The sequence below is a fragment of the Podarcis cretensis genome (assembly GCF_951804945.1).
Source record: "Podarcis cretensis genome assembly, chromosome: 16".
In the NCBI taxonomy this organism is placed as follows: Eukaryota; Metazoa; Chordata; class Lepidosauria; order Squamata; family Lacertidae; genus Podarcis; species Podarcis cretensis.
The window spans coordinates 28,796,339-28,817,054 of record NC_137186.1 but is presented as its reverse complement, the minus strand read 5'-3'; the positions used below and the strand labels follow the sequence as shown (position 1 = coordinate 28,817,054).

At 50.0% G+C, this 20,716-nt stretch overlaps 1 protein-coding gene across 1 annotated transcript; it reads left to right on the top strand.

Annotated features, from left to right (window-relative positions):
- The first annotated feature begins 4,697 nt into the window (after window positions 1-4,697).
- LOC307204813 (T-box-containing protein TBX6L-like) lies at window positions 4,698-20,666 on the top strand. The gene is made up of 9 exons (XM_079956822.1): window positions 4,698-5,507; window positions 9,072-9,204; window positions 12,463-12,565; window positions 13,633-13,797; window positions 15,155-15,301; window positions 15,947-16,017; window positions 16,667-16,752; window positions 19,117-19,339; window positions 19,977-20,666. Exons 1-9 carry the CDS (start codon window positions 5,198-5,200, stop codon window positions 20,404-20,406), a joined length of 1,668 nt encoding a protein of 555 aa, XP_079812948.1. The 5' UTR covers window positions 4,698-5,197; the 3' UTR covers window positions 20,407-20,666.
- The last annotated feature ends 50 nt before the right edge of the window (window positions 20,667-20,716 follow it).

The window sequence follows — 20,716 nt, the reverse complement described above, 5'->3', positions numbered from 1 at the left end:
TCCAAAAAAAACCCTGAAGCATTACAAATGTGTCAGAGATGGTACCTCCTAGCCAGTTTGATTCTTTCCCTGCCTCCTGGTGAGATGCAAATCTGCTCCCCCCCCCCTCAAAAAAAAAACCCATTGTGTGTGTGTGGTTAGCAGGTGCTCAGTCTGTCTGCTACTTCATCTCCCCTTTTGCCCAAAAAGAGCATCAAAGCTGCTCAGGGGCAGAGTTGTGTAGTGTGAGCGGCCCTCCGCTGCACACTTAATGGCTTGTGTGTGTTTTAAAGCAAGAAGCCAAAAGTGATTGTAAAACTAAGGAAGGAGAAGAGAGTAAATGGTTCATGTTTCTGCCACCACCTCTTTGCATTTCCACTACTTAATGGCATAATAAATTCAAAGGGAACCAGCCCATTTGTGCTTTAATTGGAGGCTCGTGAGTGGTTTTCTCCCCAAAGACCGGCGTCCACATCCATGACAACAACAAAATTGCTGGCCACAATGACAGGCAGGACCCAAATGTTCCCCTCCTCCCGAGTGCCAAGCAATTTCCCAAGGTCATTCCATGGCCTCACATCTTTGGCCCAGCAGTGTCAGATAGAGTGCCACTCTACATGGAGGCTCAGTCTGGCTCAGATCCACAGATAGGCTTGATCCTTCGCAAAAAAAGCACCATATGAGTTAGTGGCCACCCCTGCGGGATCCACCTGCCTGTCTTTCCCAGATCCACTTCCTTCCTTGGCTGACCAAAGGAGAGGACGGGAAACTGGCAGCTGAGAGAGAAGTCAGCAGATAACAGCAAACAGATGCAAAGGGGGAGATGGGTTTTTTTTAACAGGGGAGGGGACCTTGGGGGCAATGGCTCCCTCTCCTAGCATAATTTCACACCAAGAACAGTTGATGGAGAGCATTATTCAGTCCCTGTCCTCATCAGGAGCTGCGTTTGCTGCCATTCCCAGGATGTTCTCCTGGGCTCTAGGTCAGGAATTGGCTCTGACGTGACCAAAACTTCACTCAACGGGCAGCCCTGGAGCTGATCGTAGGCACTGGAAATGCCACCCCATCGTTGAAGACATTGCTGCACCAGCGGAACTCCCCGCCACTGCAGCATGGCCTAGCTCTCAAGCCCTGCAATTCCGGTCAGAAGCTCACAGCGACAGCAGGCCAAGGGCTGAGGTAAGTCAGCGGTTACCCTTCTCACATTTGGGCCTGCTTTTCCACCTCCCCTCTGCTCCTGGCAGAGTCTGTTTGGGCTGAGGCAAGGGAGATGCGCTAGGTCGTGGCCTGGGTGGTTGTCACGCAGAAGATGAGGGGACACCCCAATTCCTCGGGGAGTGGCTTGAGTGCTGCCTTCCTCTGAAGCGGAGAAGGGTGTTGTGGTGTGGGCCTACATTGCCAGTTTTGCACTGGAGGGGGGCGCTTTGGGGTCCGTTGTTGGGGTACCACCTTTTCCCCTAGTGGGAGGTTTAGCTGCTCAAGGTGGCCGCAGGCTGATGTGCAATTAAAGCTGGTCCATTTTAACCTGAGCTTGGCGCCTTCCATCGATCAGCACCTCTGAAAACATAATCCTGGACTCGGTGGCCTGATCCTGCACCACATGTGGTTTTCCCCTGCCAACCTGTGCCTGCCTGTGGCTCACAAGAAGGTCCTGAAGCAGCCACCTTGCGGAGCCTGCAGGATCAGGCCAAAGGAGGCCCGTCTAACCCAGCCTCCGCTTCTCAATGTGGGTTTGGGGGGCTGGCCCTGATCCTGCCTCTCTACCTGCCTGTAGCAGGGCCTGTTTGCTGCCTCTGCATCCACTGGGGAGGGAAGCAAATGTCCAGAAGGCCTCCTCTGCCCCCCCCCCAGCCTCTCCTCCCAACCCCATGGGACCCTGCCTGGAGCAGCCCCTCCTGCCCCCTCAATCCCCCCCCCTCCAGAGCTATCAACGCTTTCCTCTCCTCCCTTGAGAGCTATTCAGATGCTCTTTGAGAGATGCCAATAAACTCTTTGGTGTGAAAGTAAAATTGCTGTCCCTTTCTCTCCCCCCCCCCCAAATCTTTAGTTGCCACTAATGGGATGGCTGCTCTTCTGAATGCTGCTCTGAGTCCCCCCCACTTCCCCCTCAGAGCTTTAAGGACTCTGATACACATTTTCTCTCTTCCCACCCCCACCCCATTTTGGCCACTGTGCAACTCTTGTGTAGGGCTGGACATTCCCGAAGAGGGGGGGGGGGACATGTGTCTTGGAGTTTCTCTTGGGGCTCCTGAATGAGACACACAAAAGCAGCACCCTCTGCGGCTTATGAAAGCAGCGGTTCACTCTGTGGGCAAAGGGGCCACCTCAGCTGGATGCTGGACTTCGCCTGCGGAGATCCAGGTTCGAATTCCCCCACCCCCCACCCCTTGGCTGCAAAGTTGGGGGGGGGGGCGGCCTGGGCCCATGGCGCTTGCCAAGAACCAAAAGGCTTGCGGGCCGGAATGGGGGGATGAGAAGGAAAGCGGAGTTTGTTCTGTGGAGGAAGTGGGATGTGTGCGAAATGCGAAGATTTGGCCACAGCCCATGGCGTCACAGCTGGGGGGTGGAGTGGGGGGGGGCTGGTGTGCCTGCCATGGCTCCCTCCCCAGAGCATTCAAGGGAGCTGGAGCTCCTCAAAGCAGAAAAAGACCCAACTGAGGCAGAAAAGATAGGTACAGCCAACTAGTCCTGCAGCTTTCGGGGGGGGGGCGCAGTGAGATTCTGCCTGGTGGGTTTTTTCTCCTGTCCCCTTGCACTGAGGAAGGGGCAGTGAGGGTGGCAAAGCAGACTTGACTTTCTTCCTCTTGGTCTTAAAGCTTAAGCCCAAAACATCTGAGAAGCTTCTGGAGGGTCAAGGCTACTGAACACTTCTTTATTGTATCAAGAAGTGGGTACTGAGCCCGGCTGCATTTTGCTTTGCTTTATTTCTCTCTCTTTCCCTCTGCCTCCAGCCCAGAAGCAGAAGCTAAATCAGGGTTTCCCAAACTTAGGCCTCCAGCTGTTTTTGGACTACAGTCCCCATCAGCCCTGCTAGCCAAGGATGATGGGAGTTGTAGTCTAACAACAGCTGGAGACCCAAGTTTGAGCTAAATGAAAGGCATGCAGTTAAAGAGCACAGGGATCCTGGGCACATTTACTTGTGAGTAAGTTCCCCCCAGTGTACTCTGGGCAGAACTTGGTTGCATATAACCCGCTGGTTTCCTTAAGCTTACAAGGTAAAGGGACCCCTGACCATTAGGTCCAGTCGTGGCCAACTCTGATGTTGCGGCGCTCATCACGCTTTATTGGCCGAGGGAGCCGGCGTACAGCTTCCAGGTCATGTGGCCAGCATGACTAAGCCGCTTCTGGCGAACCAGAGCAGCGCATGGAAACATCGTTTACCTTCCCACCGGAGTGGTACCTATTTATCTACTTGCACTTTTGACGTGCTTTCGAACTGCTAGGTTGGCAGGAGCAGGGACCGAGCAACGGGAGCTCACCCCGTCGCAGGGATTTGAACCGCCGACCTTCTGATCGGCAAGTCCTAGGCTCTGTGGTTTAAGCCACAGCACCACCTGCGTCCTTAGGCTTACTTACAAGTAAACATGCCTCGGATGGCAGTCAGTTTCTAGTCAGAGGAAGAGCGTGGCCTGGACAGCAATGAAAGGAGGCGCTGCAGCTGCCTGTGGAGCCCTTTGAAAGAGCACTTTCCTTTGCATTTTCCTCTCCCAGGGATGTCAAGTGGCTGTGAAGCATTTCGCATCTTCCTTCCATGCTGCTAACTAACCAGGAAGGAGTGGGGGGTTGAGGTGGAGAAAAATAAGTCTTCCTCTTGTTTTGGAAGAACAGGAGTCCTTTTGAGCAGCCCACCCCTCCAGATTCTGGATAGGAACTCCCCCTCCATCCTCGCCTCCCAGTTATTTATTTATTCGATTTATATTCTGCCCTTTCTCCAAAGATCCCAGGGCAGTGTACCACATTAAGAACACATTTTACAGAGCATCAGTAATCGAAACCTGATAAAAAAGCATAACAGGGAGCATAATACCAAATCAATCATCATAACAGCACTCCCTGTTTAGATTTGGCTTCTGCAAGACCCAGAACAAACAGAGGAGTAGGGGGCTGCATTCTGCCTTGGAGCAGGACATTGCTGTCTTAAAAACGCAACTAGTTGTTCTTTTTCTCCATTTGGATCAAAACCAGTTTAGCAGTGGCTGGGTGGGGTGTGTGGACCAGATGAAAAGGCAGCATTCCTAAGGATAGCGCCGGGCTGTGGTTGTGGCACCCACTGGGGGCAGAGTAAAGGGTATCTTGGGACAGGTCCACAATGATGTGCAGCCAGTGAGCCAGTGTGCCTGGCGGTTAACCAGAAGGTTGGTGTTTGGAGCCCAACCATAGATGGATGTGGGGGCAAGAGACCTGCGTTGCCGGGGATTGGACTCTACCATTCTATCAACTGGTACTTGGAAATGCAGCCAGTTCTGGGGAGGAGCTCAGCTCAGCAATGGCAACAACAACATCCTGAGGTGCTTGTGCTTTGGAAAACAGAAGTGGATGAGGACGCATGAGGAGAAGGGAGGGGAACTTCTGACCTCGCTTGGCCGCTGGGCTTCAGTGAGACAGGAAGCGCTGGGCCAGCTAGCTACTCTCAGGGTGAAGCTCTGCTTTAGATAGGGGCAGTCAGTGCGCCAAGAGGGGACCCATTTGCCTCTGGGTAATGAACCCTGGCTGGAACGCAGGTGGCGCTGTGGGTTAAACCACAGAGCCTAGGACTTGCCAATCAGAAGGTCGGCGGTTCCAATCCCCGCAATGGGGTGAGCTCCCATTGCTCAGTCCCTGCTCCTGCCAACCTAGCAGTTTGAAAGCACGTCAAAGTGCAAGTAGATAAATAGGTACCACTCTGGCAGGAAGGTAAACGGCGTTTCCGTGCACTGCTCTGGTTCGCCAGAAGCGGCTTAGTCATGCTGGCCACATGACTCGGAAGCTGTACGCTGGCTCGCTCGGCCAATAAAGCGAGATGAGCGCCGCAACCCCAGAGTCGGCCACGACTGGACCTAATGGTCAAGGGTCCCTTTACCTTTACCTTAATGAACCCTGCCCCTGGTGTAAGGATGAGGGGTCCCTTGGTTTGCCTGGCCCCCTGGCACCTCCCGCCGCTTGGCTGGTCTGAGTGGGCATTAGCCGTCTAGGGAGGGGCTTTTCCTTCTCCTGGTGGGGTTTCCTGTATCTCAAAGCCATGTTAATTCACTGGGCTTCTCCTCTCTCCACTCTCCAGCCATTGCAGGGCAGCAGCAGATATTTCCTCTCTTTGTTCCTGCTGGACATCAAAGGTTGGGGGGGGGGGGAGAGAGAGAGAGAGAGAGAGAGAGACACGGGGCTGGCTCCTCCCCACTTGTTAAACCTTCATAAGCCAGGAACTCACCTTGGCTCCAAGCTGAGTCTTTCCTCCTTTGGCCTCTCTGTTGTGTGTTTGGGTCTGGACTCCTGCGATCCTCACACATCTCTCTGGCTCCCTCCAGCACCTGGGAAGATGCAAGCCGGACCAGGTAGGTGCTGAGCCTTCCTGGATTTCTTAAGCCCCAGAGGGGAGGAGAGGGGAGCTGTGTTTTCCTGGCTTGCTAGGTTAGTTGTGGTGACTTTCTGAACAGTAGGCACAGACCAAAGCCCCACCAGTCAGGCTGCGCTCTTGTATTGATTGCCTCTCCTGGATTGGGACCCGAGTGTGTTTTATCTCGCGAAGTGTGGACAGCCTGCTGTCTCCATGCCACTTTCCCACACAAACCATGGGGCAGGACTGCGTTGAGGAAAACCTGATTTTAAGGAAATATCAACCATCTGACTTTCTGAAGACATCCAAAGGCTGTCAGGGAAGTTGTTAATGTTTGATGTCGTATTCTGTTTTAATTTGTTGGAAGCTGAGTGGCTGAGGAAACCCAGTCAGATGGGCGGTATGTATGTATGTATGTATGTATGTATGTGTGTGTGTGTGTATGTATGTATGTATGTATGTATGTATGTACAGTGGTACCTCGGGTTACATACGCTTCAGGATACAGACTCCGCTAACCCAGAAATAGTACCTCGGGTTAAGAACTTTGCTTCAGGATGAGAACAGAAATCGTGCTCCGGCGGTGTGGCGGCAGCGGGAGGCCCCATTAGCTAAAGTGGTGCTTCAGGTTAAGAACAGTTTCAGGTTCAGAACGGACCTCCGGAACAAATTAAGTACTTAACCCAAGGTACCACTGTATGGATGGATGGATGGATGGATGGATGGATGGATGGATGGATGTATTATACCCCAGCCCAGTCTGAACAACTCTTCTTCTGCACCCCCATCCAACAAGCGGGCTTCATTCTGCCTTTTTGTGGGTCTCCCAGGTGGTCAAAAAGGCCTCCTGAACTTTTATTTCTGTTCTGGAGCTCAGATGCGCTTGCTCCAAACCGCACTTGCTTAGCAGAGGGTCAGAAACTTCTCCTGGGACCTTCAGTGGTAACCAAATCTGTTCCACCAACAGGCTGTCAATGGTGAAATGCTTCATGGTGTAACTCTGTGACCATGCTGAAGGCAGGGAAGTTTTTAGTGTGTGGTGTTGTGTTTTTACTATTTTTTGTTCAGAGCCACCTGGTCAGACAGGTGGCATATAAATAATGATTTTTGTTTTTGTTTTTATTATGCTCCATAGCAAATGCTCTGCCGATGTAAGGAGACATATGCTAGGGATGAAGGACATTGTCCCCGGTGACCCCAAATGGTCCCCCCATTGCCAGGCTGCCTTGCCATTTGGGCTGAAGGCTTTGCTTGTTTGGGGGGAATCTGTTGGTTGGGGGCTGTTTGCTTCTTTGTGGCTCAACTGGGGGAAAGTGTATGTGCGCTTTGCTTGTCTATCAGGGGCCGGCAGATGCCCCTTAATGGGGGATTGGGAGGGAGGCAGAAGCAGGGACTTATAGGAGGTTCGGCTGAAACCTTTGGGGATTTTCCTCCCATTTTTTAATTATTATTATTTTTTTATCAACAACTAATATATCCGCCAAAGGCACGCTTTCTGTGATTTATTCCACAATTATTTCACTTTACACCACATCGAGCTACAGTCTGAAGCTACAAATTGAAGAGAGATTGGCATATATGCCAAACAAATAAGACACACACGCCTCCTACGCCCCTCGAAATTTAAGCGTTTTCGTTGCGATGATTTGATGAAATCGGTTGCTCCTCTAGATTGAGAAATTGTTTCAGAACTTGCGGCTTGTTGATCAATGGGCAGTGCTTCATGCCAGCCCAAACAACCTTCTGTCAAACTCTGAAACTTGCTTCCTGCCAGGCGCAATCGCCCCCATCTTTTGCAAAAAGAACCGGTGCCACCACTCAGCATGGTTGAGCAAATGCCAGTGCACCAGCCTCTTAAATGTCCCAGGTATTTGAAGAGAAGCAGCCCCGTTATCTTAATTCCCCGCAGAATGTGCTGCAGTTGCCTTGCACAGAAGTCTTTCTTTTTGGAGCTCTGGGCTCTGCCTCATGATTCCCCTCTCTGTTACTGCTTTTGCTGTACCACCAGAACTTATCCTGCACCCGCCCTGCCAGCTTGCTTGCAGGGAACCCCCCACTCTTGCCCCTGGCCCAGAGCCATCCGTTCTATGAAACCCACCTCCCTTCCTCTCTTTAAGGATGTATTTTGTGACCAGTGGGGGACAAACATCCTCCTTTGCTCAAAAACGTTTTCGTGGCTCCTTTCAAGTCCCTGCTGGAGGAGATGGAGCCTAGTCTGGCAAGGAGATGTTAACGGTCCACAGCAAAGTGGGTGTCACTTCTGCAGGAGTTCATTAATGCTGAATCAAAACAGGAAACTGATGGGGAACTGCAGGGCTTGTTTTGCCTTTGGGGTTGCCTGCGAATTGGAAGTTGGTTTTGCTGTTTGTCCTTAAGAGGTTCACCGAGACAAACTAAGCACTTCTGCACCCTCTCGCTGGTTGACAGGGAAGCTAAATAAGCAAAGAATCCCGATCCTTAAAATGTTGTTGTTGTTGTTGTTGTTGTTGTTGTTGTTGTTGTTGTTGAGCTTAAAATGTTTTCTCCTACTTAGTTCAGCTGGTGGCTTCAGGATTGCTATCTATCTCAAATCCCCACCATATCAGTCTTAAAGTGTTTTGGTTTTTAACATCATTTTAATGTAATTATTTTATATTTCCCACTTTTTTAAAAAATTCCATTGGTTTTAATTCTACATTTAATACTGTACTCAATGCATTATACTGTTTTTTATGTGCTCTGTTTCCTCCCTCCCTCCCTTCTCTACTGGTTCTTCACACACACACACACACACACACACACACACACACGGTTTTGTTCTTGGGCTCCAGCTCCCATCAGCCCCTCAAAAAGCAGAGCCAATTGTAAATTATGATGGGAGTTGAAGTTTTCTATCTATCCCCCATGCTCCCCAAACAACAAAAAACCCAACCCTTTTTCAAAAGATGGTTTGGGGACAGGCAGTTTACTAGTCCCCCTTCCACCATTGATTTCTCCTTTGAACAGCTTGGGTAGCTCAATTGGTTAGATTGTGGTGCTGGATAACACTAAGGTTGCAGGTTCGATCCCGATATGGGACCGTTGCATATTCCTGCGTTGAAATGGGTTGGACTATGAGATGATCCTCAGGGTCCCTTCCAACTCTATGATTATATGAAAACCCTAAAGAAATGTGTTTGGTGTTCTTGCTGGCAATGCCCATGGCCTTCTCTGGGTACCAGCCACAGGGGAGTTTAGCAGTTTAAGCAAAAAATATCCACTAAGCATTACAAGTTGGAAGGGCAGCAGAGTCAACCTTCAGGGGGCAGGCAGAGCTTGGGGGAAGACTTCCTTCCGCTGGAAGGCACAGCATTTGGGGGTCCGGGGGGGGGATTTCCCCTATGCTGGATAATGTTGAAAGCTTTTCTCAAAGTCTAGGGTGATTCCAGCCGGCTTTGCTTCTTGCAACTAAAGCAACCAGGAATCTTCTAGCACCCTAAACTCTTTAACACATTTACGGTGACGACAGCTGAAGCTGTCCTAAATTTCTTCGTGGTCCCCCCCCCCCCCAAAGTACTGGTTCTGTCTTTTCTTTCCATCCAAGATGCCAAAACTCTTCCCGAATCTTTGGAGGCGTCGTCTCCTCACAGCTCCATTGCGGTCACCCTCGAGGATGTGGACCTCTGGATGAAGTTCCACCAAGTGGGAACAGAGATGATCATCACCAAATCTGGACGGTGAGCTGAACCCTGTTCTGTGCCCTTTTGAATCTCTGTTTCTTCGGGGCTTAGAAAGTCACCCTTGCCAAGGGGACGGGGCAGCACCTCTTCAGGTGATCACACCCTCACAGCTTCTCTTCAGGCAAATCCTCCTTTAACCCCCACTTTCCCAACCTCCAGATGTTCAGGGGCTACAGCTCTCTCCAGCCTCAGGATCATACAGCGGGAGCTGATAGGAATTGGCCAAAAACATCTGGAAGGCAGACTTCAAAGTGCATTGGCTTTCCCTGGTTTCCTAGAAGTTTCTTCATATTGTCATTTCCTTATGAATTTGGATGAAAGTAGTAGCACTGTGGGTTAAACCACAGAGCCTAGGGCTTTCTGATCAGAAGATCGCGATTTGAATCCCCGCAACGGGGTGAGCTCCCGTTGCTTGGTTCCTGCTCCTGCCCACCTAGCAGTTCGAAAGCACATCAAGTGCAAGTAGATAAATAGGTACCACTCTGGCGGGAAGGTAAACGGCATTTCCGTGTGCTGCTCTGGTTCACCAGAAGCGGCTTAGTCATGCTGGCCACATGACCTGGAAGCTGTACGTCGGCTCCCTCGGCCAATAAAGCGAGATGAGCGCCACAACGCCAGAGTCGGTCACGACTGGACCTAATGGTCAGGGGTCCCTTTACCTTTAGTAGCTCAGTGAAGAGATGGCAGGCACCCTTTACATGCTGAGCACCATTGCAGCAATTCCAGGCAGGGCCAGGGATGTTGGTTGCCTGAAACTACAGAGAGCGGCTGCCAATTGCTCAAATGAAACCATTCCTCTTTAACCAGGCCTTTGGCTGATTGACATCCAACGCCCTTTAAAAATGTGTTGGGGAGCGGGGGGGAGGGATTATTGGGTTGTTTTTGTTTTTATTATGTATTTCATATATTTAATATGGTGATTTTGTCTTGTTAACCGCCCTGAGACCTGCATGTATAGGGCGGAATACGAACGTAATTACCAATTGATCAATCAAAACAGCTTCGTCCGTTCCTGATTTCAGAATCCCAGCCTCCATTTCAGTTCATTCTTTTCAAAATTATTTTGGCAAGATAATAATAATAATAATAATAATAATAATAATAATAATAATAAATTTATTTGTACCCTGCCCATTTCCGCAAAGACCAAAAATACAGAAAAATGTCACACATTAAAAAATTCCCTGAACAGAGCTGCCTTCAGATGTCTTCTGAATGTCAGGTAGTTGTTGTTCTCTTTGACATCTGGTGGGAGGGTGTTCCACAGGGCGGGCGCCACTACCGAGAAGGCCCTCTGCCTGGTTCCCTGTAGCTTTGCTTCTCGCAATGAGGGAACCGCCAGAAGGCCTTCGGCACTGGTCGTCAGCATCCGGGCAGAAGCTGTTTAGGGCTTTAAAGGTCAGCACCAACACTTTGAATTGTGCTCGGAAAAGTACTGAGAGCCAATGTAGGTCTTTCAAGACTGGTGTTATGTGGTCTCGGTGGCCGCTCCCAGTCACCAGTCTCTGGATTAGTATTCTGGATTAGTTGTAGTTTCCGGGTCACCTTCAAAGGTAGCCCCACGTAGAGCGCATTGCAGTAGTCCATGTGGGAGATGGAACAGATGCCTATTTATACTTAGCCAAGTAGGTAGACACTGACTGTAGGTCAGATCCTGCAAAACTCCAGTGCCGCAAACCCCAAATGATGCAGTTTGTTCATCACCCTTTCCCCGGAGAGGGCTCCTTTCTTGGGCGCAGTCCTCCCCACTGTCCACACATAGGCCTCTGGGCATCTTTCTTGGTCATTGCTGGGCTCTGGGCCCCCTTTCTTCCTTGCCAGGGTAAGAGGAAACCCTCCCGGCTGCAGCTTGATTCTGGTAGTTGAGGGCAAGGGCTTACTCTAGAGGAGATCCACCAGCATAGCCATCTTTCTTGCAGCACTTGTGCCATTCCATTAAATAAATCTGGTCGGCTTCAAATCCAAAGGCAATGGCAAGAAGGCAATTTGAACATTATAAACCCGAGATGGATCATAGAGAAAAGCCCAACATGGCCCCGTTGAGTCTAAGCAGATTTTAGGAGGAGCTCCTGCAGGGGTTCCTGGGCTTCAGGACAGGAGAGGTCGTGTCCCCCACCCAAAATATCCCTCTTTCAGGTCCTCCTTAGTTTCCCAGCACTTTTTTAAAACAAGTTTTTTTATTCAAAATTAAAATAAGACATATTATCCAGAAACATATCATCCTTGTTTCCCCCCCATTTTTCCTCCCTCTCCCCACCCTCCCACACAAAACCCACCCCCACCCCCACCCCCCCGACTTCCCTCAGTTCCAGTCTTTGGTTTCTCTGAGACTTCTGTTTTCTGCATGTTACAAAGTTGTATAGATCCTCAAACCATTTAGGTGATTATTATCAATAAAAAGTTTGTGAATGTTTATTCAAAACCTGCCAAGGAGTCCAGTTCACTTTGTTGCATCTTCAGATACTTTGTAAAGGGTTCCCATTCATCCTTAAAGTCACAGTTATCCTTGTCCCGTAGCTTATATGTCAGTTTTGCCAGTTCTGCATAGTCAGTCAATTTTTTTGCCATGATTCTTTAGTTGGGGTTTCTTCAGTCTTCCATCCTTCTGCTACCAGAACTCTTGAGGCCGTTGTTGCATACATGAAGATGTTTTTCAGCTTTTTTTGGCAGGCCTTTCCCTACAATCCCCAACAAAAATGCCTTGTGTTTTTTAAACAAATGTTAAATGGAACATTTTCTTCAATTCATTATATATCATTTCCCAATTTTTTTTAATTACATTACAATCCCACCACATATGATAAAATGTCCCTTCCTTTTCCTTACACTTCCAACATATATTTGAACTAGTTTTGTACATTTTCCCTAACTGCACTGGTGTTGTGTAGCATCTATACATCATCCATGTAATTCTCCTTCAATAGGGAACAATCTGTAAATTTTAAATCAGTTTTCCATAATTTTCCCCAATCTCCCATCATAATGACCTACATCTTGTGCCCATTCCCAACACTTTTAAAACAATGATGAGGCCTAGAACCTTGATCTAAAAGAAACTGGGACCTTATTCCCCCTGCGGCTACACAAGCCATCAGCCCAACTTTGAAGCCAAGTTTTTTCTGGTCAAAGCTGAGACTGGCTTGAGGGCACAGAGGAAGTTCATGGTCTTTCTTGGTTGCTGCTCCCCACCCCCCATGAAAAGCTTCATACTGGAGAGACCAGCATAAACAGGGCCATCTTTCCTCCTCTCCACAGGCGGATGTTTCCCCAGTGCAAGATCAAAGTTACGGGCTTGATCCCCTATGCGAAGTATCTCATGCTGGTGGACTTTGTGCCAATGGATAGCTTCAGGTACAAGGTAAAGGCTTTCACCAGTGTCTGGGTGTGATCCAGGTTCCTTCTAGCTAACTGGTTTAACAGATTAAGGGTCCAGCAATTAGGCAGATTCCTTCTGATAAAAGTGCTCTGGTGTGTATTCCTCCTTTGCCAGCCTAAGCGTCCCCCAGTTGTTTTGAGCGGCTGTGCAGGCAAGCAAAGGCTGATGGGAGTTGTAGTCCAAAATATCTGGAGGTCTCCAGGTTGACGAAGGCCGTTGTCTGACTGGATTTGTTGTGTGGAGCATTTTAGCCACGTCTATTGGGGTTGGGGAAGCAGCAGTCAAATGGAAACATGTCGATAAAAATAGGTTGTGAGAAGGAAAGCTCCATCTGGCTTCAAATTACAGTGGTACCTCGGGTTACAGACACTTCAGGTTACAGACGCTTCAGGTTACAGACTCCACTAACCCAGTAATAGTACCTTGGGTTAAGAATTTTGCTTCAGGATGAGAACAGAAATCGTGCTCCTGTGGCGCGGTGGCAGCAGGAGGCCCCATTAGCTAAAGTGGTATCTCAGGTTAAGAACAGTTTCAGGTTAAGAACGGACCTCCAGAACGAATTAAGTTCTTAAGCAGAGGTACCACTGTACTGGAAAGGAGATCCCGGCTAAAGAACTTTCTGAATTTTTAAGAACTTTCTGGTTTTCAAGCAGAGGTTGGATGGCCATCCGTCATGGATGCTTTAGCTGAGATTCCTGCATTTCAGGGGGTTGGGCTAGATGACCCATGGGGTCCCTTCAAACTCTACAATTCTATGGGTCTCTCTTCGGGCACTTGGGGGACTCCTGAGGACTCAGGCCTGGAAAGGTTGAAGCAGCAACATCTGCAGCACCGGGAAGCTGGACCTCAGCTGCTTGTTCAGCCCAACCACTCTTCTTCCTCCATGGGAGGGGGGTCCTCCATGGCCGGTGGACACCCCCCCCCCACTACCCCCATGCTCTTCAGGATGATTGTGGGATCACTACAGGAGTTCAAGCAGTGACCTGGGAAGTGAATGTGGTGGGAAATGCTGGGGAGGTCTGTTCATCTTTTCTCTTCCTCATCCCCAGTGGAACAAGGACCAGTGGGAAGTTGCTGGGAAGGCGGAGCCACAGCCTCCCTGCCGGACCTACGTCCACCCAGACTCCCCTGCCCTGGGCAGCCACTGGATGAAAGAGCCCATCTCCTTTCAGAAGCTTAAGCTGACCAACAACACCCTGGACCAGCATGGCCACGTATGTCAAGAGAGGGCTGGGGAGAAGGGAGGGAGTTTGTGCAGCGAGACATTAGGCGAAATTGGAGGTGGGGGTAAGGAGAGGAGGGACGAGGCCTGAGGCAGGTGAAAGCAGGGCCCAATCCACTGCAGCGCCCTCTTGCATGGCCCTCATTGGGGCTGCAAGAGAGTAGAGCATGTCCGGGGATAATTCAGACTGAAATTCCCAGATGTCAAAAAGGTTCTTTATGTATGCCACTACTGCGGCCCGTGTTTTGTTAGCCCCAAAATGGAAAACGAGCCAGGTCCCAGCTAAAAAAGAATGGCAACTTAAGCTGACAGAATATGCACAACTTGCAGATTTAACCTGTAGAGTAAGAGAGCAAGAGGAACATATGTTTAGAAAAGATTGGAAAACGTTTATTGAATATATGGGAAATAACTGTGTGCAGCTGAAAACGCTGGCAGTGTTAAGATAAATTCAACAGTGTAAATAAGTTTTGATGGATGTAATAATGGAATACTGAATGGTATAGTTTCTGTAAAATATGCAGGGGTTTATAATATGTACAATGAACCGTGGAAAGAGAAGGGAAGTCATTGATATCTTAAGGATGTAAAAATGAGTGCTTTAAATTGTAAAACAGAATATTTGATAAAAATTAGATTTAAAAAGTAGGGTGTGTTTGCCCCTCTGCTGTCGCTCTTAGGTAGAATCTACAGACATAAAAAAACACTGTGAAAATGCCTTAATTTTTTTAAAAAAATACATTGAATTTGGCATAGCTCACTGTTGCCATCTAGTGTCGCATTTGTATATTGCACTTTACAACACATTTAAAATGTTTTATTTGCCGCTGTACTTTAATGGCACGCAAAATCAGTCCGGGGAAGGATTTGATTTCCTTAAGCAAAGCGTCTTGGCTCCCCCTGCACAAAGGCTCTCTCTCGTTCTCTCTCTCTCTCTGGGCAAGGCATCCCCTCACAACTGCACGATGGCAAGGACCCCTTGACGTTCAGCTTCAAACACTGGCTGAGGTGCTCCCTCCTTCGTTCCTGATAGCAGTTCCCACCAAAGGAGGCTTCCTGACTGCATCAGGAAGCCAGTGTGGTGTAGTGGTTAAGAGCGGTAGACTTGTAATCTGGGGAACCGGGTTCGTGTCTCTGTTCCTCCACATGCAGCTGCTGGGTGACCTTGGATTAGTCACACTTCTCTGAAGTCTCTCAGCCCCTCTCACCTCACAGAGTGTTTGTTGTGGGGGAGGAAGGGAAAGGAGAATGTTAGCCGTTTTGAGACTCCTTAAAGGGAGTGAAAGGTGGGATATCAAATCCAAACTCTTCTTCTTCATCATCATCACTTCCTCTGTGTCTCCCTCCAGGTCATTCTCCACTCCATGCATCGCTATAAGCCTCGCTTTCACGTCATGCAGGCAGACAACCTCTTCAGCACCCACTGGAGCGCCTTCCAAACCTTCAGCTTCCCAGAGACAGTCTTCACCTCCGTCACGGCATATCAGAACGAGAAGGTGGGCAGCAAAGGGTCAGCTGGGCCCTATCCCTGAGCCTCTGCTACAAAAGCTGTGGAGGGCTGTGGCTGTTGCTGCTCGTGGACACAGCAGAGCTACCCAAATATTAGGGGGCCTATATTCAAAACGGAGGGGAGTATTGAGCCTGGAGCATGTTCTGCAGGACACCAGCCAGCCCCGGTCTCATGCGGCCCTTCCTGGCAGCACATGTCCCCACAACACATTTTGCACAGAGCAGCTGCCTTAAAATCTCTGTAGACCCAGGGCCTAGTGGCTGTAAAAACTGTGACTGCTCCCTGCAGGATCCTCTTGCCTATACATTGCTGCAGGTGGTCCCTTCCAGAGGTCCAGTGGCAGAACCTGTGGCTCAGACACTCTCTGAGCCAAGCTGCTGAAGGACAGGCACCCCACACAGGTGGGGAAGAGGGGGCACTCTGGCCTGCAAAGAGGAGCAAACTAAGGGCTGGGTTCTTCAGGTCTCCTGGGACTTTCTTGAAATTTCTCTGCAAAGGTTGGGGAGAAGAAGAGGCAGCTCTCTGGTCCTCAACCAAGTTGGAAAGGCAAGATCCCAAACGTGGGGCAGGGCAGGGCGATAACAGAGATGGATGTTTGGTGCTAACGCTAGACTCTTGTCTCTTTTTCCAGATCACAAAACTCAAGATCTACAACAATCCATTTGCTAAAGGCTTCCGAGAACACGGGAAGAACACCCGCAGGTGGGTCGAGGGCTGGTTCAGGTGCCTTCCTGGTGACAACAGCCGTCACCAGTGGAGAATGGCCTGGTGGGTCGTATCCTGCATGTGTGGGTGGGTTTTTTGGGGGCGGGGGGTTCTGTCTCACAATGGGAGACCTGTTGAAATGCCAACTTTTGGGCAAAGGGACACCTGACCATGAGGCCCAGTTGCGGCTGACTCTGGGGTTGCAGCGCTCATCTCGCTTTACTGGCCAAGAGAGCTGGCTTACAGCTTCCGGGTCATGAGCCAGCATGACTAAGCCGCTTCTGGCGAACCAGAACAGCGCACGGAAATGCCGTTTACCTTCCCGCCGGAGCGGTACCTATTTATCTACTTGCACTTTGACGTGCTTTCGAACTGCTAGGTTGGCAGGAGCAGGGACCGAGCAATGGGAGCTCACCCCGTGGCGGGGATTTGAACCGCCGACCTTCTGATCTGGTTTAACCCACGGGACCTGCCCTTTAAAAGGCACAGTTGTGACTCTCCCTGCATGAGAAAGAGGAAGATCTTATGCCATATTAAGGCATCTGTGGCAAGCCGAGGGCCCTACCCAGCTCCTCATCTAGCAGGAGTTTGTAAGGTCCAATCTAGAGAGCTGCAAAACGCCTACCACTGACTACTCTTTTCTCAGAGAGGGAAAAGTTCAGAAAAACAGTTCAGCCAAAGGTCAGAAGAGGACATTGATGGAAGGACCCACACTTGGCGTGGAGGAACCAGGTAACAAGCAACAACCCTGCCAGGTATTGGGTAGATGCATCACCTGCCTTGATCGCCCCCCCCCCCCAAAAAAAAAAAAACAGGGCACCCGGCATTTGACTGACTTGGCAGGTTTTTATGGGCCACAGTGAGGTGTAAAGATGCAATGTTTTCCTTCCTCAAATGTGATCTCAGCAGAAGTGTGAGCCGGTTCATACACCAGCCTGCATTCGCTAGTACAGATAATTTATTTCAACAGCAAATGTATTTGCATTTGGAAAAAAATTACAGTGGTACCTTGGTACTTGAATGGCCTGGCTCCCAAACAAATTGGCTCCCGAACGCCGCAAACCCAGAAGTAAGTGTTCCAGTTTGTGGAAGTTTTTCAGAAGCCAAATGTCTTGGCGTGGCTTTCGCTTGAGTGCAGTAAGCTCCTGCAGGCAATCAGAAGGCGTGCCTCGGTTTTGAGGGTCAAACAGACTCCTGGAATGGATTAAGTTCGAGAACCAAAGTACCACTGTACAGCTGATCATGCAGATGGGGGAACCAAAAGGCTGCTCAGAATCCCCTGCAATGTGCTGCCATCCATTCTATATCTGGCTCCCCATTTCCAAAGCATGCTACAGGTGTGTTGGAGCCTGGAGATGGAGCAATGGTTGGTGGTGGAAAGGAGAGGCAAAGTGGGGCCCAGCCAGAGTACGGGCAGTAAAGGAACCACTAGTGACTTAACAGGACTTACTTTTCAAAAACCAAACTGGTTCTGCTTTCTTTCTGGTAGCTACAGGTAGAAATAATTCAATGGCAGACCAATCTATGCTCTGCTCTTCCCCACCCCTAAAAATAAAAAAAGTACACAGCTTGTATAAGTTATGCAGACAGTCTCTCCAGAGTGGTGCATGCTCTAGTTATCTCCCACTTGGACTACTGCAATGCGCTCTATGTGGGGCTACCTTTGAAGGTGACCTGGAAACTATAACTAATCCAGAATGCGGCAGCTAGACTGGTAACTGGGAGAGGCCACCAAGACCATATAACACCGGTCCTGAAAGACCTACACTGGCTCCCAGTACGTTTCCGAGCACAATTCAAAGTATTGGTGCTGACCTTTAAAGCCCTAAACGGCCTCGGCCCAGTACACCTGAAGGAGCGTCTCCACCCCCATCGTTCTGCCCAGACACCAGGGTCTAGCTCCAAAGGCCTTCTGGTGGTTCCCTCACTGCGAGAAGTGAGGTTACAGGGAACCAGGCAGAGGGCCTTCTCGGTGGTGGCGCCCGCCCTGTGGAACACCCTCCCACCAGATGTCAAAGAGAAAAACAACTACCAGATTTTTAGAAGACATCTGAAGGCAGCCCTGTTTAGGGAAGCTTTTAATGTTTAAAAGGTTGTTGCGGGAGGCAGTGGAAGACAGGAGTGCCTGGCGTGCTCTGGTCCATGGAATCACGAAGAGTTGGACACGACTAAACAACAACAATTTTAATATTCCATTGGAAGCCACCCAGAGTGGCTGGAGAAACCCAGCCAGATGGGCGGGGTATAAATAATAATAAATGATGATTATGATGATAATGATGCCAGTATTTATTCACTTTCTTATTTTGTAGAATTCCTTCTGAGTGTGTTAAATTAGGAAGAGGTGCCACCCAATCAGCACAAGCTATATTGATTGGCTTTAAAAAAAAAAAATAATTCTGCGGACTCGATCTAGATGGGGGTTGGGGGGGCTTCAATTCTTTGCCCCCTGCAGTCATTCCAGTCCAGATTGGGGTCCTTAAACTGGCACTGGAAAGAAAAGCTCCCAGTGGAGCAAAGGGGAACTTCTCCCCCACAGCAAACAGCAGGTGAGCACACCCCCCCCCCAATATCTGGATTAGGCCACACAGCAAAGACTTAAATCCCCCAACTCCATGCCAGAGTTTGAGTTTCAGTCACCCCCTGCCCACCGCATGTCAGTCATGCAGTTGCCAAGTACGCAATGGCCAGACACACAAGCTCAGAATATTTGCAAAAGCTAATTTATATGCAGAAGCAGCTGAGCAATGGGTGGGCTGCATGTCTCTGCCTCAACAGCTCTATGCAAGCAAAGCCAAAAATGAGGTAAGAGAGGGGAGATCTGGGGTCTGCCATAAAAGATTTATCCCCCTGGCTAATGGCATGATGGGCACCTTGCCTGGCTTCCGGTTTGTGACACCAGCAAGCACCACCCACCCGTCCATAGGCTGCTCTCGGCAGCTCTGAGGCCTCCTCAGGTGAGCCCATTGACTCTTCAAGCAGCCTCAAGACAGGTGCTGTGTTCAGGTGTAGATACCAGACCAGGTACCTTGCAGGCTTTTCTGCTGGGAGATGGACCTGGTAGAGGAAGCTCTCAACTGTTGGTTTGTGTGTCAGATCTTACGAGGCATGAAAACATGGAGGTGAAGGAGGAGAGCTATGCCATTCCAGTCGGCAACGGCAGCTACCCTGTCTGGGTCTCGGAGCACAACAGCCACCCTTCCTCCTCTGCCCCTGCAGGGGCTCTGTCTCAGGGGGTGGAGGAGAGCGCAAGGACCACCCAAGAAGAGCAAGTGCCAACACCTCCCCCGCCTCCCTCTTCCTCCATACAAGCATACAGGTAAGAGTGGGCTGGGGAGTAGCATCACTTTGGAGACACTCCTGCCATAATGGCCTATCAGGGTTGTCTCTGTTCCAAGGGGTGGCTCTTAGTGGGTCCCAGAAGCTCAGGCAAGGGCTCTTTATGCTATTCCACTGAGCAGCTTTGATTTTCTTCTCTGCGCTCCGAACACACCTGAAACCATTTTATGTACCGTGAAAATGGAATTTGTAAGCCGCCTTGCTGGGGCGGTGAGAGCCAAAAGGCAGCAGAGATATATTTTTATAAATACAGAAACACAGTTGGGGCAAGAGGCAAACACTTTCCCACGAAATCCCCCTCTGCTGGTGTTCATTTCCATTAGCAGTGAACGAATGAGCAAGCAATTCCAAATGTAAAAGCTTTTAATGGCTGATTTCCATGTGGAAAGGCGGCCGACAATGCACAGTGGGTGGTTAGATGGACGGATGGGGTGCTGCCCTTGTGGAGTTAAGAGGTTTCTTGGGTGGCGTGACAAGGGACCAAAGCCCCAGGTCACATTTTTACGCTTTCTCAGAAGATGCTCACCTGCGGAGGCTGCTACCAGGACCCCTGAAAGGTCCTGCTTCTTGAGGTGGGCTCTGCCTTCTTTCCATCTTCTTCTTGGCTTCTCTTTTAGGTTTCACGAGGCTGGCGAAGGCTCCTTTTCGGGGGCCCTCCGCGACAGAGTATCTCTCAGTGAATTCCGAGCCAGACCCCCACAGCTGGACTTTGCCCCACTTCCTGAGCAAGACCCCAAACTAGCAGACGGCGGCTTCGCCACCAGTCTCCCCCCACTTCCTGCTACTCTCCCTCCACAGGACTACTCTGGGATGGTGGCCATGGCTGTTGACCCTGCAGGGAAAGCAGGATCCCGGAGGCCCATGTACAGCCCCTACACCCCTGACCAAAGCTTCAGCCAGTGGGTGGTTCCTCCACCGACACCCTACCGTCCTATGAGCTACTCTGGGTTTCCTACAGACTACAGTACGCAGGGGCCCTCAGGCCACCCCCCAGGCGCCATGGCAGACTGGAGCCAATATTCCTTGTTCCCCTATGCCTGCTGGTAGAGGGCTAGGAGGAAGACTTGAGGGAAGGGGAGACTTTGTGAGATCTGCCTTATACTTCTTGCAAAGAAAGGCTTCTTACACTTCTCCCCTTTGCATTTCTCCACCAAAGAGCAGCCATTCTAAACCCTGGAAAGCTTGTTTGGAGCATGTGTCAAGACGCTGGCTTGAAAATTGGGACAGTTGCCAAGACATACATCTCCACATCCACTCCTGCCACCCCAATCTCCTTCAATAAAATGGCAGGATGTTTCATTGGTTTTTGAAGCGCGCGCGCGCACACACACACACGAAGAAAGTGCTCTGGGCAGAT